General features: G+C 34.2%; 1 protein-coding gene and 1 pseudogene across 3 annotated transcripts; one reads left to right on the top strand and one right to left on the bottom strand.

Annotated features, from left to right (window-relative positions):
* Positions 1-1,023: 1,023 nt before the first annotated feature.
* On the top strand, positions 1,024-10,507 carry LOC148605339 (heat shock 70 kDa protein 12A-like). 2 transcript variants are annotated; one of them, XR_015916199.1, is made up of 7 exons: positions 1,024-1,155; positions 1,491-1,532; positions 2,928-3,236; positions 5,481-5,723; positions 6,322-6,481; positions 7,024-8,605; positions 9,791-10,507. XR_015916199.1 is itself a non-coding variant. In XM_088550843.1 (6 exons), exons 2-6 carry the CDS (start codon positions 1,509-1,511, stop codon positions 8,085-8,087), a joined length of 1,800 nt encoding a protein of 599 aa, XP_088406969.1. In that variant the 5' UTR covers positions 1,024-1,155; positions 1,491-1,508; the 3' UTR covers positions 8,088-10,507. The 2 variants fall into 2 exon arrangements, 1 of the variants encoding a protein (XP_088406969.1); XM_088550843.1 differs by having other exon boundaries at positions 7,024-10,507.
* Positions 10,508-14,302: 3,795 nt separating this feature from the next.
* On the bottom strand, positions 14,303-17,842 carry LOC148605338 (uncharacterized; annotated as a pseudogene). Its single transcript, XR_015916200.1, has 3 exons — positions 17,338-17,842; positions 16,485-16,767; positions 14,303-15,916 (listed from the first exon to the last, which is right to left on the bottom strand). The product of XR_015916200.1 is annotated as an uncharacterized LOC148605338 (transcript).
* Positions 17,843-18,271: the final 429 nt, after the last annotated feature.

Below are 18,271 nucleotides of genomic sequence, written 5' to 3'. Positions count from 1 at the left end.
GTTTAAAAAATCTGAGTTACGGTACCAGAAAGTGTCATTTTGACCATTTTCCCAGTTTTTTGTCTGTTTGTCGTAATAAAACCATTGCAGATTGATGATTAATGTAATTTAAAATTGTAAAAAAAAAATTATCAAGTTTGTAAAAATCTACGATTGATGCAAATGAAAAAAATCCTTTTGATTGCATTTTTAATGATCTTTTCCACTTTTAGCCTGTTAATAGGTAAACCTATTGTACTAAGTACAATCATGATTAATTTTTTAGCAATAATGTTCAGTATCACTACATATATAATCTGTGCAAATCTGGTTAAAGGTATTTGATCCCTTTTAGTTTTTGCATGTACGAATACATGTAATCAACTTTTATATTAAACAGGAAAGCGATTAAGCTCTTGAGACCTTCTTGTTTTATCAGATGATGGTGTTGTCTTTGTTATATTTTACAATGAATGGCCCCAGAAAGTGACAAAAATAAGAATTTTAATCAAATTAACAAATCGGACGGAGATATTAGTCCTAGAGAAAATAGAGTGTGGTAGAGGGTCGAAATCAACCGTGCCCCAAGTGTCTGTGTTCAGATTTATTAAAAAAAAAAATCACGTGTATATGATACATATACAATGAATATAAAATTAAATGTACAAATACCTGTTCTATACTATAGGGTTATTAAATGGTTATTTTCATATTAATCCTGTATTATGTCCAAGTACAGTCGTATTGGGTTGAGATCACTTGTATTGGCCCGAGGCGATTTTATGATCCCTTTATTAACTGATGACTTAAAATAACAGGAGTTATCTGTACAAACCTTTAAATACAGAATTAATACAGGGCATGTGCCCTGTATTAAATTAATACAGGGCAATTGCCCTGTATAAATTATGGTTGCTAAAACCTCCTGTTGTATTAAAGGGGCAATTTACATTGTATTTTAAGTCATCCGTTAATAACGATATATATTTTCACCATTTAAATATTGTATGACGTAAATAAAGTTAACTACTCTGAGTCGTTTAAAGATCACAATCGACCTGACAACCAACCCGGAAGCTTTATTAATGAACTACAGCGTATCGGATAGATTTCTCAAAAATTGTGTGAAAACGAAACCAGTATTTTTAATATGAGCGAATATATAGTTACTAATTGGTAAGTTCACTTCGTCGTTTATTTTTTTTAATGCCCCCCTTCCCTTTTCTTCAAACAAAAACATAAATTCCAAAGGATATTTCAAAGCAGAGAAAGATGAAAGGTAGAGAGAAAAAGAGATCATTGTGAATCGTAAGGTTTATATATATAACAGAAAGGGATTCCCTTTTTGGCCCTTTTCTGTTTAGAAGCTCCACCCTTTATCCTTCCATACATTGCAGATTGTCAACAATCATCACACATGCAGATCTGTGTATTTTATGAATTTTTGTTTTTTCCATTGCAGCTATTTGCAATTTGCATTTGCAGTTCTTACATGTATTTTTTTTACACAGATATACAATTAAAAACGAATGGCTGAGGAAGAGAGAGACGTGGTATGTACATTGCAAATGTTCTGGTCTATTGCATCCAACCCATTTAATAACTGTTTTATTACCCAATTTGTCTATGAGATATAATAATCTTCGTCCCCGACACTGGCAAACCGCTCCATGTTTTCGAATTGGCAGACGAGAGTCACATCAATGTTTTTACAAACGAGTTTTTTTGGTGTAAATTCCAATTCAATGAAGCGCTTATAAAAAGTTCAACCAATCAAAAGGCTTAGACAAAGATCATTATGGTCTCCTCAAGGAGACTATTGCACCGTGCAATAGTACATCGACAGTGCAATAGATCGCCCTGTCCTGAATGAATTCTGAAAATAGAGAAAAATATGTGTATATTTAATAAACAAGATAAAACCTTATAATTAGGTAATAATTTATGTTATATTTTCTTATCTTTTTTTTTTTTTTTTTTTATAAAAAAAAACAACAACATATATACACGCGAAATAAGTGAAATGTAAATGAAAGAAAATTAATTTCAAGGAAGCGGTTCGTGGTAGTTGAGACCAAACTTTTGTTGAGAGTTTCGTTAAAGGGCGTGCATTTTGGATCAAAAGACCGTTCATAGACCGTGATCCCATTTCACAAAACCCCAGCCCAAATTCAAAGTGCTGGATTGACTCGTATAATGAAGGTCGTGGTGTCGCGGTACTTATGTACATATATCGAGGACTCATTGCTTCTCTGTCATGGGCGCAGTATTTTGAAGATGGTGACGACTTGTTGGCACGGTAAGAGAAATGTGTTTGAGCTTGGTGACAGGCCGAGGTACGACAGCAGCTGCTGCTGCTGCTGTGCGCTATCACAAAAAAAATCCGGCTCAGAGGTCGGTAAAAAAAAGCAGTGTGAAAAGAAAAGCTATGACCTTTCCGGCTTAAAGATTTAGAGTTATCTTTCTTATACTAAAAAATTATGACCAATTTTGTTTTAACCGCAACAGTATGTTACTATGGCTACAGGTTTTGTATGACAATAATCACTAATTTACTTATAAATTTCTTAAAAAAACACACATCAGGGATTTAATTTAGAACAATACATGATGTACTGTTTTTATGAAAAAAAAAACACTTGAAATTTCTGTGTGGACTGCATCAAAACAGCTTTATTTCAACAAAAGGAGACCAAATTTTCAGAATTGACCCAACCGTTTAGTACTTAGGTTACCTATTGGAAACAAGATGGCACACAGAAACCTAAAGCATTATATAGCGCTAACAATATAAATTCTTACCAAAAAAAAAACAAAACAAAACAAAAACCTGAGAGGTAGCTGGTGCTCTTGAAGGGATGCACTTACAGCAGAATTGAATGTATAATGTATATGTAGGTGTACATGTACATGTATACAATGTAATAGGTTTGTTTTGTTATTTGCAGGAAATAAAACACGACAAATTAATCGTTGTGGCTATAGATTTTGGAACAACATATTCCGGATATGCACATTGTACAAGAAACGAATATGAAGATAAATCAAAACTACCAAATATCAGACCCAAAGAATGGAACGATGACGGGAATCATATCACGTTAAAAGCCCCAACATGTGTCTTGTTTGACCCGGACAAGAAATTTGACTGTTTCGGATATGAAGCAACGAACAAATATCGTAAGAATCCCGGCAAACTAGACTTGTCAAAGTGGTACTACTTCGAGCATTTCAAAATGATGCTTTATAAAGAAAAGGTAAATTATTATCATTTGTTTTTTTTCCGACGTAGTCGATATAGTTTCGCTTTTTACCTTTTGACCTTAAAGACGCTCTTCCATGGAAACGCAAGTCACCTGATCACGATTCTGTTTCCTGATTGGCCAAATATTGATAACTTAGTGACGTTCGAAAAAAAAAAATACTGTATCGAAAATTGTCATTGCGTGCCATGTTGTACATTGTATTTCTAGAATAAAATGTAGAATATTATAAGTAAAAAGAACACATTTTACTGAGTGGGCTATTTTTCACAGATAGTACTTGTTCAACTGTCGCAGTATACTTCATTTCAATGTTTACATGTATCATTTCAATTCTTTGTCTTTTTCTTTTATTCTACATGAGTACATATATATTGTCAGATCTGTGGGTTTTTAACCGGTATGTTTCTGATTTTTCCCATTTGTTCATTCTTATAAAACTTTACACTTAAAATTGCACATAAATGTGCATATAATTGAGTCAAAATGTCAAATGTTGAAAAGTAATGGCTTATATATACTAAATATATTTTGGAACATTATTGCTTGTGCTTAAAAATTTCCAAAAACTGAATGTACGCATGATACGTGTGAATGGCATTTTCTGGCGCTAATTTCGGATTGTCAATTCTTAATTAATCGTACTGCGGTTGCAGTTTACGCGTGTATATTACTAATGTATTAGTATCTATACTACACACACTAGCACAAAGCGATAGCGATTCAAGTTAAATCAATTCCTAAATATTACTGTATTTTAATTCGTGGATACCAGTGTTCGTGGATTAGGGAAGAAACACATGTTCGTGAATTCTTGAATTCGTGGTTTAGAGGTGTTTACTATACACATCAATAGAAATCCCCTTTTCGTTCGGAACCAAATTTCGTGGTGTGGCCTACCCACGAAAACCACGAAAATAAGTAGTTCACGAACAAAAGTACTTTCACAGTAGATGTTTCAAAATTTCGTAATAATGACACGGATTCATGAAATTGGAAAAAAAGGAATTATATTTGCGGTAAGACTTAAGTGTAAGTATTTGTAAGATTCAGGCTAAGTGTGAAAAATCAGAAATAAGCATGCCATTTTCATAACCCCACCGATCTGACAATGTAATATTACTCAAGGATACTGCATCTCTGGCTATGCGCATAATTTTTTCAAGAGAATCTAAGAAAAATGAAGTTTTTGACAGAGTTATATACAGCCGGGCAGTTTTTATCAAGGCCGGTAGAGAAAAACAATTAAGACTCATCTCAAGTTCATGGATTTATTTGCATGGGAATCAGGACTGGTGTCCGTAACAACAAAACCCGCCATATAAAATAGATATTATGAATACGATGCAAAGATGGATAACTCTATTTGCATTTACATTGAAGTTGCACCTTAAGTTATAAAATACGGAAAACGATTTTAGTGAATACAAATGCTCATAAAAATGAAAAATGATCTCATCGATGGTGCTCCCGTGGCACAATACAGACTTTGCTTAAAATATAATTGCAAAGTTATGGAAATACAAGTTTGGCATTTTCCATATCTGTTCGACATGCAAATTTACTAATCTACATAGTGTCATAGAAAAACATAAGAACAAGTGATTTTCGACAGAGTTACATGTATCCGCCCTTTAAATGTTCATTTTCAGTGCATTTCAATGAAATTGTAACTCAATGGTCCAGCATGATATGGAAAACCTTGTCTGTTTTCCTTGATTCTGATGGTACAAATAGTCAAATTACACTATCGAAATGATGGGGTTTTTTATACCATGTTTCACTCACTGCCTGAATCTTACAGGGACTGACATTTAAGGAATTATAGAATATTCACACAGGTTTCACATAGAAAATTAAGCATGTCATTTATGAATATAACCGAATATGAGGGTATCCTTCTCTTATTCCTTACTCCTCCTACATCGCTGAATAGAATTTAAATAAACTTTCACACTATCTTTACTATATATTCCCATTGTGCACGTCTTATTTTGGATTTCGATTCAAATCAATTTAGAGATCAATACATGTAGATGCATGTTGTCAACTGGGGAAGGCGCGGGATAATCAAGTTAATCATTGCTCACAGTTTTCGAGTTAATATCTGTACACAACACATTTTTTCTGCATTTTTTTTTCGACCTTCACTTACATATGGAAATATTCCACTGACTTGTTGTTAATGTTTGATATCGTACTTATTTTGGATTTGATTTAAATACTTTTTAATTCTAGGAGCAATTGTCAAAAGAAACATGGCTTGTAGAAACGATTGATATAGAAGACGAGAAATTGAGGAAGAAAATGAAAGCAGTTGATGTTTTTGCAGCAGTTATTAAGTATTTCAAGGACGACCTCTTAGAGAAGAAAAGTCTCCAGGGTACGAGTTTTGTGGCAGACGACATCCAATGGGTGATTACTGTTCCTGCCATTTGGGACTTAAAGGCTAAACAATTCATGCGTGATGCAGCCAATCAGGTACATGCATGACGTTATTCCCATATGGGAATGAGCGAATAACGAAGATACTGACCGAATAAAAACTCAAGTATACGGCGTGTTTTAGTATACCGTGATTACTATATATCATGACACATTTACATTATACGTGCACAACATACGAATTATGATGTCAAATAAACATACAAGTAAATTATTTCCTACGTGTAAATAAAACATTTTAAAATAAAAATGGTCAATTATCGCAGATCAAGGTTATAAATAAATAATCAAAAAATAAAACAAAACGAAACGAAACAAAACAAAACATAAGTTATTTACAAAAGAAGGTGACAGCATAATTATGACTATGACAGTACTTGACACTTAATTTTCTGTAGTGTCAGAGGTCTATTTAAGCATTGAGGTTTCTACCATTGTTGTGTATTGTAGTACTTTTAGGTTGAACAAATGACCGATACGGGTTTTATATTAGACAGTGGGAGCGACGAAGATATAATGGCATGGCACTGTTACATAAATAAAAATCATCATTTAATTGCAAACATGTCGTAGTTTCTTTAAAGCATAACCACACCAAACTGTTGTAATATATACTTTCTTTTATTCATTTTAGGCAGGTATAAAACATAACCAGTTGACTCTTGCTCTGGAACCAGAAGCTGCATCGCTGTACTGTAGAAAAATACCAGTAAGTGTCACATCTGATGAAGATGGTGCAAGAAAAATATCATCCATGGAAATAGGGACGAAATACGTCGTACTAGACCAAGGAGGTAAGTACATTGTATGTTTTCTTGACGTACAAGAAAGAGAAATTTTATGATAGAGTCGTATCGCCACATATTTGTATGAAGTTAACTATTTTTATGCTTTTGTAATGCAGGTCCCGGTTGCTTATGATAAAATCCAGTGGAAATTATTATATATAGTGTATGCCAGTCTTTTTTCGAATCCCTTTTTTGCCAAATCTGGAAGCACTGGTACCGATGAATTTCAAGTTCAGGAAGTTCAGTTCAATTAGTGGGTTAGCGAATTTGGAATTTCCACATGAAGTCGTCTGCAAGTAACACAATTGCTTACAGTCCTCATCAGTATATCCAATGAAAATAATTTCAGGTTTTTACTTGAGTACTATTACATTATGTTGGGAAGGCTTTGCGTACAGATTTACGTATGTACGTTCATGTACATTGTTGCAGTACTTAACATTTTTCACGCGATAAAATTGTGCGAATTTGATACATGTATCTAGTTTTAATTTTCCTCTGGTATACATGTAGCTTATAATGACATTGACTAACATTTTTCGTCACAGGTGGAACAACTGATATTGCAGTTCATGAGGTGACCGGAAAGAACACTCTAAAGGAAATTCACCAAGCATGCGGAGGTCACTGGGGTGGAATCACGGTCAATGGGGAGTTTTTCAGTTTCCTAAAGAGGCTTGTAGGTGGTGACGTCATAAACCATGTGAAAAGCACAGCACCTGGTGATTACTATGAACTTCTGTTCAATTTTGAGCATTGTAAGATTAGCTTTACACACAACCATTCTCAGGAAGGATCAGAATTTCAAACTCTTCGTTTACCAGTGACCTGGTTACATGCATTTACCGAAATAACAGAATGCAGCCTAGAAAAAACGCTTAAACAGAGTAACTTTAAAGGCAAAGTCAAGTTAAAAAACGATAAAATGCGAATTCAAAATGAGCTATTCAGGTCGTTTTATGATTTTTCAATCGAACACGTTCTTGAAGAGCTTGAATCGATTCTTCGATTTAAAGAACTTGCAGATGTCGCTACAATTCTTGTAGTAGGCGGGCATTCGAAATCAGATATTCTGACAAATGCAGTTAATGAGAGATTCGGTAATAAATATGATGTCGTAGTACCGAAGGACCCCGAAATAGCCGTTTTAAGAGGTGCTGTTCTGTTCGGTTTTAACCCTGAAATGATAACAAGTCGAGTTTTAGGCTATACCTATGGAATAGCTATACAGAGAGATTTTAAACCAGGCGTTGACTCGGAATCTAAAAGGGAATGCTTAGTGAATGGACTTGTTGACAACGTGTTCGATAAACACGTTGAAATCGGACAGGTTGTAAAAATCGGCGAATTTCTTCCTGAGCATGACTACGTCCCTGCAAGGAGGGAATACAAGGGAGCTCATTTCCAGTTCTATGCTACAAAAGAAAAGAATCCTAAGTATGTCACAGATGAAGGATGCAGTTGTATAGGAGTTATTTATTTTGAGTTGACAGATGTTTCCAATAGACGGGACATGACTCTAAAAATAAATGTTAGTGGGACAGAAATAGTCGCTGTTATCACAGAAAAATCGTCAGGAATAGAACGAAATGGTTACTTTCAACTACTTTGAAAGTATCGATTGCTTGTTATAAATTTCCGTAGCTTTCTAGAGTTGGAAAAGCCACAAATTGGAAATTAACTTTCTGTATAGAAGTTAGAAGTTGTCCTATGAAGTCTTGTAATCAAATTATACGAAATTAAGTACTTCTACGACTAAGAATTAGGAAAACTGTGTATATTAAGGTGTGGCACATGAAGGAAAAAAAGTAGAGATTTTATACATGATAACCACCAGAAATAACCATCAACGTGTTTGTAAAATTTGCCTTTTTAAGATATTGATAGATCAAACTTTGTTGAAATGCGCTATGGAAAAATGGCGGGAAAATTTTCCCGCTCTTTTTTCTTGTATAAGGAATCAAAACATATCTACATCACCAATGCTTCAGGATAAACTTAAATAGCTTTTAGGCTGTTTTCTAGATGTACTGAATATATTTTAGGCAAAAATGACCATACTGGGCAAAACGGTGTGCCTGATTCTTACACAGAATGGTACTTAAAACGTTCCATAAGAACAATTACTTGGTAATTATTGCAATAACAGTAACTTAATAGTTTAAATGAACATTTTTTATTTATTATTTACTTATTTATTGATTATTGTTCTCTAATATAAACACAACTACCTACATGTACATGTAATGCTTTGAATTTACATGTAAGTGGTAAATTGATGTGTGAACATGTATGTTATAAAGAACTTAGTACAAAATATAGGTTTTTTAGATGTTAAATATTTTACCAGTAGGTTGATGACGATATACCCTTTTGTGCTAACTGTGAAACTCGATGAGCATGCGTGGAGCTTGCTCAGTATACACTTCTGCGAGAATAATTCTTTTGTTCTACCAAAGCCCTACCTCGCGGAAGTGTATATTTGGCATGCTCATCAACTTAACACAAAATGGTTTATATGTATGTATCAGTGTGATGTTGGCTTATCGGTGGAATTGTTGAAAATACGCTCTTTAATCAATTACAATTTACAATTCCTCAGAAAAACAAAACTATTTACAACCATATATATACAGCAATCAATTTAAGGTCCTAACAGAGACCACGTATACTGCTAAAACTAAATATCGTTGAAGTCAAAGAAAGTATAAAAATTAGCTTGAAAATGGCCGCGCCCCGCACAAACTTTCGTCACCACCATCACCAATGTTTCCTAAAGAAAAAAAACGTCATTGGAATCCGAGCAACTGTCGAAATGGTCGCAAATTGGCATCCATATTGAAAATGGCCGCTTAAATAAAAAAAAATCAATACTGAGTCAACTCAGAATATCATGCTTATCGTATGATATTAGTATCTTTCATCTTCATTATTCTATGGAAATAGCAAAACAAAACATTTTGAGCCCGATGTTCTATCCATCTGTAGCCATCTGCACCATGAGATCTAATTTGTTCAACGTGTCATAGTTTTCCTTTCCTCTTTCGTCTACCCTGGGCTTGACTTTTTATGAGCAACTCGGCAGCTGTTTCTAGAAAAGCAGAGGATGCTTACCCTACCGCGGTGCACCTGGTCCATGTTTTAGTAGAGTCCGAGTTGCTTATTTACTTTTGTTGTTTTGTATGTATTACTTTAGTTACCTTATATTATTTGTTGTGTTTGTCTGTTTTCAATGTCTGGTCTTTGTCACTTGATTACATTTCGTTTTATTTTCGCTAGAATCTTGGTTCCCTTGATTACTCTTTCTATTTGTAGTAACCACCGCTATGCTAACAAAACTCATGCGTTAAACAAGACGGACCTTTTTGTACGGTGCTAGACTACTTACAATAAGGCTTCTAGAACAAAGTAATGTTGCTACAAGATTAATGCCATCGCTACATATCTAAAAGTATTGTTTTGTCATCATGATCTCGTTATGGTGTATCCATCTACAGCTTAAGTAATAAGAACCGATGTGTTCCCGTTGTAGCAGTTTTCTTTTTCTCTTTCTTCAAGCATGGACGCAAAATGTTATGAGCAAATCGCTGGGTGTTCCTAGTAAAGCAAAGGACGTTTACTTTACCGATGCACATGGTTCATGCTCCCAGATTTTAGTGGAGTCCGGGTTGATCATTTACTTTTGTCTGTTTGTACATGATATTTCAGTTGTCTTTTGTTATTTATTGTGTGTCTAATATATTTATCATTTGAATATATTCTTTTTATTTCCTTTCGAATCATGATTCCTTAAATTACTCTATAAGAGTCCAGGTCATTTGCATGTGTAACAAATTGTTCAGATCTTGTAGAAAAAAATACAATGACATTATAATGACTGTTAATCGCGTACTGCAAACAATTTATCTTGTTTAAACAGTGATATTACAAGTGCAGAAACTTATAAGTGAAATAAGGAAACTTAGAAACAGAAACTATGCTAATTTTCAGAGTTTTTACATTGTAATTAAAATTGTTTGATTTTTTTTTAAATTTTATTCTGGTGATTTTCTAGAATGCAAAGCCACAGTAATAATTACTTTATTGATAAAAAAAACAATGGCGGATCCGGGGGGAGGTCGGTGAGGAGGCGCGGCCCCCTTAGAAAATTTCAATTTTTTAAAATTGTTGAAAACTGTTTAAAATACCCTCAGAATGCAGAATTTGAGGTTTAACATTTCAAATTTATTAATTTATTAGGCGCGGATCCAAGGATTGGCGTGCCCGGCGTACCCCCCCCCCCCTAAATCGGTAAGAAAAAAAATCATCACAAGTTTTACCACATAATATTTTTTGCCTTGCTTTTCATTGCATTTAATTCAATTAACGCCCCCACTTAACTCAATTCCTGGATCCGAGTGACAATATAATAGAATTACACACTGGTTTTCGAAGTGTTTATTCCACAATGGACAATATTTTTATTCTTTGTTATTATGTAGTATAGAAGGGGTATTCTGTTACGTGCACTTACTGACTTTACCCAAACATTTCATGGCATAACTCGTTAATATTTTTAATATTTTGTAATGTGAAATATTACAAGGAAGATCGATTAATGCATTACAAAAATAAATATGACAAAACATTTCATGGCATAACTCGTTAATATTTTTAATATTTTGTAATGTGAAATATTACAAGGACGATCGATTAATGCATTACAAAAATAAATATGACAAAAGTTAAAACAAATGCTGGATTAACAGACGCTTTTATTTGTAACTCTTTGGTTAGACAAATGTTGAAATGGAACTTTGTTGTAAAAATTTAATGTTGTTTTATGTACAAGGACTTTCACAACGATCCTGTCCGTATAAATGTGGCTGATACGCCAGTTCATCTACATGGACCTTTAAAGTGTTTTGAAGTATATTATGATAAGAGAAATATAACTGTAAACATGAAAAAAGTCAAATGAAGTCGGATTTAAAAAAGATGGTTGTAGCAGAGTGGTTGCGCAGTGGAAGCGATTTTACGGTAGTTTAGTCATTTATATAATTGGGAAGCTAGACGACGAGCACTATAACCATCTTCTACGACCATGGTTTCGATTAAAAACGAACTTTCTAATACTTCGTTTATTTACACAACATATACATTCACATATTTGAATACAATGTTTACCGATCGAACTAACTGTCCATAATTATAAGCCGAATCTGAACCAATGAACCCAAATAACCGGAATGTAACTGAAAACTCCCAAAATTACCAATTTGAACTTTTACTATCTCAGTGTCTGTCTGATACAGATCATTAAACATGTTAAACAACTGACCGCTATCAACATAATTAATTAGTTCCATGTACCACATGACCAGACAAACAACGACTATCTTATCTTAACTAGGTCAAGGTTACAATTCGATTTCTATGTAAAAGAGTAATCAAGGGAACCAAGGTTATAGCGGTAATCAAAAGATTGTAATCCAGGGACAAAGACCAGACATGGGAACAGACATACACAACAAAGAACATTAAGTAACTGAAATCATATATACAAAGTAACAAAAGTAAATGAGCAACTCGGACTCCACTAAAAACTGGGAGCATGGACCAGGTGCACCGTTAGGGTAAGCGTCCTCTGCTTTTCTAGAAACACCCGCCGAGTTGCTCATAACAAGTCAAGTCCGCGGTAGACAAATGAGGAAGGCAAACTATGACCCGTTGAATAAATCAGTTTTCATGGTGCTGATGGATACATCATAACGATCCACGAGTTCATGATGACGACCATAAAACTTCTGTAGTGATGACTTCAATCTTGTAGCAACATAACCCTGTTCCAGAAGCGTATTTGTTAGACTTCTAGCGCGATACAAAAAGTCTGCGTAGTTTCGGCAAGCTCTGGCATAAGGTATGAGTTGTGATATGAAAACTCCATACGCAGGAGCCGAAGGGATGTTGCCACAGATGAAAGGAAAGTTGTAAATTCTGAATGAAAAGTCATCACGTATGTCGTAAAGTTTGGTCTATAGTTTTCCTTTACCAACGATTTCTAAGTGTATGTCAAGATATGAGGCTGACTTCACAGTGTCTGTAGTATCCTTTATCTCAAGTTCTTTTGGGTAGATGCGATGTATCAAATCCCCGAAATTAGGATTGTTTAAAGATAATACGTGATCTATATAGCGGAAACTGAGATTGAAGGATCTAGCCAAACGATATTCTTTCTTTCTGATCAAATCAGCTAGAAAGTCACATGGCATTAGAAAATGCAGATTTATTACAGGTCTATAAAATTTGAAGCTACTACAAAATAGTCCGCTGACCTACACAAACCACTAGTTTTTTTCAACCCCACAAAAATTTTAAATTTATAATAGTTTTGCATTGAAACTTTCAAATGATGAACATTCCAAGTAACCAAGCGGTGTTTCTGTACATATTTTGAAAATTGTAAATAAAAGGTATTGGTATGTGCCGTATGTGATCGAACGTACATATACACAGGTTTATTACTGAAGACATTGCTGTTTGAGTTGTAGTCACATTTTTTTTACCATGAAATGAATGTCAACAGCCAAAGGATATTTCTCAGTAATCTTCCTTGGATTGAACTATATAGAAGTACAAAATATACACCAACTCAGTGCACAGGTGTGTTCCCGACAGCAACTCTCTTCAAGTTAGTTAATATGTGTTTGATTCAATGTAGAACTGTCGAGACATACCAAAACTCAGCGCAACCGTCTTGTCCATATTTTCTTTTCACTGGTGTATTTTTTAACCAAGTTTATAACTATATTGTGATAAATCAGATGCTTTTAAGTACAGTCGTAATTCGGTAAATATGACTTGTTGTGTTGTAAGAAACCAGATCTTGTACTTGTATTTGATTACTTCTGTCAGTATGAATTCTAAATTTACTACTCTGCGTTGTAGAGAATTGATGTATATTAAATGGTATATTGTTAACCCATACATGTATAATTGTGCAACTCCATTAAACCCAATATTGACAAATATTTGACTCCACATTTTCTACAAGTTCATATGATAGTAAAATATGACCACACTGTCAGCCTTAGTCCACAAATTAACATTTGTAAATGTTTAATTCAATTATACTTGTCTTTGACAAAGTAATACTTGTTCTTTTAGTGTCATTGTGACTATCCATGACTCATTTTGGTGTAGTTATGTAGATAGGAAATATGTATTACACATTTCACAATTAGAAATATACAGGTGTTCAACAGACAAAAACAATAGCAGAAAGATCAGATTTTTTTTTTGGAGACGAGGCGAGAGACAATTATTTTTTGGTACAAACAAGTAGGTTGAGAAAAAGGGTTAACACGCAATTTTAGTATGAGACTTACTAAAATTCACCTGAGTGTTGTACACATGTTTTTCATTAATCTATTTGCGGACACCTTGCAAATTTTCAATCAAAGAGTTGAGACATGAAGAGAAAAAAATATATATATTATAAGTTTCCCAACATTTAACAAATATAATACAATTTAACAATTCCAATATCATCATGATAAGGTACATGTATAAGTTCATTCCAATAACAATATCAAGTAATTGTGCATTTTAAACAAATCAAATTCAATGCTATCATTCAAATGTATATTAATGTAATGTAAAATCTATATTAACTGTATTGGCTTAAATTAAACTATCAAAGAATCAAACAACATAGTAAACGTTCAGGTTATCAATATAATCAATGAAACATGATTGTAGATATAATAAGTTTAAGTTATAACAAATAACAAATAACAAGATTTCAATTATTAACAGAACAAGTTATCACAGATGTTGAAATTGTATCACAAATCAATCGTATGTGCAAGATGGGCTAATGTATTTATCAAACCAACTGTCCAAAAATCATCCCTTTTCAAGCAGTAGCCGAAGATTAGACTAGACAAATGTGTGCTGAGGACAATCATGTTCAGTTGTACACAAATCAAAAGTTGCAAGCATGTCCACTCTACAAGAGCCTTTGAAGGTTAATAACACATGTCATACATACATGTACATGTACAAAAAGTATTATTTCATGATTACCTTAGTGTCAAATTATTACTGTTATTTTCAAGCAATAAATAGAATAAAAACATTTTATTTTTATGTTGCTTCAGATATGAAAATAACTATTTTAATCAATTGATACATTAAATCTAAATAATCTTGTACATGTACTAAAACATGGTTTTTGAATTTATAAAAGATGTTATTGTTCTATATCTTCTGGTGGCAAAATCAGTGGTTGACTGAGGTCCCGGTGGTAAATAATGGAAAAGCACCGAAGACATACGTTCCTTGCAAGGGCAGGTTTTGTGTTGCACCTGTTATGCACCCACCAATCACACATATCACAATGAAACCAGTCAATATGTTTGTCCTTCAGAATGAACTTAGGTAGCTCGGCGTTGCCACAGGTGTTGCACAAAACCTCACCAGTTGGATCAATGAAATCAGAGATATCGTCTAGGTCATTGTCACTTTCTCAGGTATTGCCCTCCCCCCCCATCCGAAACACAGTAAGGAATGGTCCTCTGGCTGTCATCAGTGTCAGAATCGTCTGTCACAGTAAAAGACACACGTGGCACGTCCTTATCTCTGAGTCCATCCATCTGCCAGAGCTTTTCCTCATACTCCCTTATCACGTGAGTCTCATATCTGTCCCAGGTCTGACCATCAAAATGGGACTTGGCCTCCTTGAAAAGCTTTATACAATCTGATTTTTGCAGGTAGTATTTCTACTAGCTACAAAGCCTTTCAAGTTAGACCAAACCATTTCGATTGGATTGAGCTCACTATGATAAGGAGGTAATCGTAAAACCACATGGCCATGAGCTGATGCAATGCCGTCAATCACACACTTTGGACGAGGCTTGTTTTGACTTACAAGATCACTTAACTCAGCCTTGTTCATTTTCGCATCGTAACGGACATTGTTCTTTTCAGGCCATGTCGAGATGACTTTTTGGCACTTTTTGTTGGCCCCCTAGATTCAGGATCCAAGTGGCTGTGATACGGAGCATTGTCCATTACGACCACAGACAAGGAGGAAATCTTGGGAGGAGGGTGTCTTTGAACCACTCTGCAAAGTGCTCCTTATTCATCTCGTCATGATAATCCTGACTATTGGTTTTAGATTTAAAGTTCAGACCACAACCAGTGATGAGGCCTTGACCTTTGTAACCAGCATCAAAGATTATCAATCTGGTACCTCCCCCCGTAGGTATTTTACGAGAACTGCCTTTGCAACGTGGCTCAAAAACTGACATGTACTGGGAACATCTAGCCAATCTACCTTGATCACATGATTTGTATTCAGCGAAGACTCCTCCAAGTATACGATATTGCGAAGGTATGTATGACGCCACTGCACAATGCTCTGTAATAAATCTCCGTTCTGATGCCTTCTTGTAGAACCTGAAAAAGAAAATAAAAGTTTGATAAGTACATGTATAACTTGCCATGATTAAACATACCCTTATCACTTTTTCATGTAGCGCACATGTGCTCTAACTTGTGTGGAATGAGATTGTACCGATGAAAATTATAAGAATAGCTAAAGAGTAATTTCCCTCTAGACTTAAGTTTTATCAATATAGCAATTTCATGTCAAGTACACTGGCAAATAGTAGAGTCAAGGCTATGTGAACTATCTGTTGAAAAATTTTGTACATATGTGCAAAACCTTGCCCAAAATGAATGAGAAAATAAAAGCCTTGAACCCCCACCCCTTTTTTATTTTTAAAAAGATCAAGAACTACAAATCTTACAAAGTACTATTTCATATACAGATTTTATCTCAGGATCATGCATTATAATCAACTATATGACAAACTTGGTTATATGATTTTTATAAACCTATCAAGAATTAAAATCAAAAATCTGGTTTGTATTTATAGACGCACTACATGTACTTTTTTTACTGCTAATACATGTTTCAAAATGTTACTGTCTTATTGTAAAAATAAGTAATGTATAAAATTACCGGAACCACAGTTGTTTCACTGTTCTTGCCACAGTAGATACTGAAACAACATCTTTCTCCTTCAAGGCTTGCTGTAGTGCGGGCATGGTCACAGCCTGTGACTTATGGTGCATCTGGCAAGCTATTCTCCTCACCAAATCTTTGTCAAAATCATCCAACTTCTGCCTGCTAGGAACAGGTTTTTGGGCAGTGGTCAGATGAATAGACTTCACCACGTCTTGCACAGGGTCGCTCCTCTCATCATTCTTCTTAAGCCATCCAATAATGGTATTTTTATTAATTGCTGAAAAAGAAGAATATGTTTCCTCCCTGACTGGTAAATACTATGAATATGTTAATGTATACCTAGCTACGAAAATGTTTCCAGGAAAAAAAGTAGCCACTTCCAGGGTTGGACTCCCGAAGATAATTGTTCAACCAATTTTAACTGTTTCTGTAATTGTTCACATTTTTGCTGAATTCCTTGATCAATTCAAGTGACTGCTTTCTTCTTTGATGTGATGCTCAATGTTGTCATTCATAGACAAGTTAACTGTGCTTACAAGAATCCTTGTAAGTAAAACCCATACCTTTAATTATCTCTCGTTGCAGTCCTGAGGCAGTAATTATATTCTTTCATGCACATCTACAAAAGATACCCAACCTTTCTAAAAAAAAACTTTCAAAATACATTGAGTAGTTTTGGAGTCTTGCGGTTACATAAAATATTGACAGACAGGGTGATTCTTTTATACCCTATAACCATATTTGGAGGGGGTATAAAAACTTAAATATTCCTTGCTAGATCGAGGCAATATTGTACTATATATCACATACACTTTCTAAATTTGAAATTGAAATGTGTCATTATTACCTGTTGCTCTAGCAAAACGACTAACAAGCCTTTTAAGACACCATGCTCTTTTTAATCTTTCTTCTATTTTAAAAAAATTTCAACATATTTTTCACAAGGTCCAAAACCTGAAAAAAAGAATTTATATTAGTTTAAATAATAACGATTTGCTCCATAAAATACCTGAGTAAAGTATTGCACTTCAAAAAAAAATTCTTCCTAGATAAAAAAAAATATAAATACATGCACATTTACTTTATTTTTTTGGGGATTTAAATGCTTTGCAGGGCACAGCTTGACACAACCACAAAGTTCAAACATTGAATAATTAAGTCAAGTATGAATTCTATATATTGAGGCTTAATACCATTCATAAAAGTTTGGTAGCCCTTCGCAACATCTAGCAGCTATAGACGACTGAGCAATTACAATTGTTTATCCCTTAAGGTACGTATTTGACCAGAATCAAAATGACACCTTTCAACCCCATATTCAAAAATTGTTTCATGAGTCAGAATACCTGAAATCAATCCTTAAGAAAAATGTCAATTTATATTTGATTAAACATGTTTTTTCATGTCCATTTGTAAAAAAAAATGTTATTAATGTTGTTAATATTTCATACATGTATATGTTGTAACTGGGTCATAACCATATTTCCCTTGTGAGTTTGTGCCAATAAAGTATTTGTATTTAATGGGGGCGGGGCTAGGAACACATTTTTAAAGAAAAAAGTTAGGATTGAAGTAGCAAGAAAAACAACAGGCTCCCAGGAACCTGAATCGCTCACCTGGCCAAACTTTTGCCTGTTCAACCCTTATGTTCTCTTTTTAGTAATGATGTAAATGTTTTTTTAACAATCAAAAATTCAAATAGTCATTTTGTTTAAGATACCTTCAAAAACAAAAATACAAACTTTTTTTTGAATTCTGTATTGCATCTTCTGAGGAAAAAT

This window comes from Perna viridis, chromosome 10, assembly GCF_037379345.1.
Source record: "Perna viridis isolate PV_CMFRI_1.1 ecotype Kerala chromosome 10, ASM3737934v1, whole genome shotgun sequence".
NCBI lineage: Eukaryota > Metazoa > Mollusca > Bivalvia > Mytilida > Mytilidae > Perna > Perna viridis.
This window is presented reverse-complemented; position numbering and strand designations above follow the sequence as displayed.

Bases quoted from the DNA above. Each gene is read 5' to 3' on its own strand.
- LOC148605339 (XM_088550843.1), top strand. From the start codon at position 1,509: ATGGCTGAGGAAGAGAGAGACGTG. The intron at 5,724-6,321 runs GTACATGCATGA...TATTCATTTTAG, and splicing joins TGCGTGATGCAGCCAATCAG to GCAGGTATAAAACATAACCA. The intron at 6,482-7,023 runs GTAAGTACATTG...TTTTCGTCACAG, and splicing joins CGTCGTACTAGACCAAGGAG to GTGGAACAACTGATATTGCA.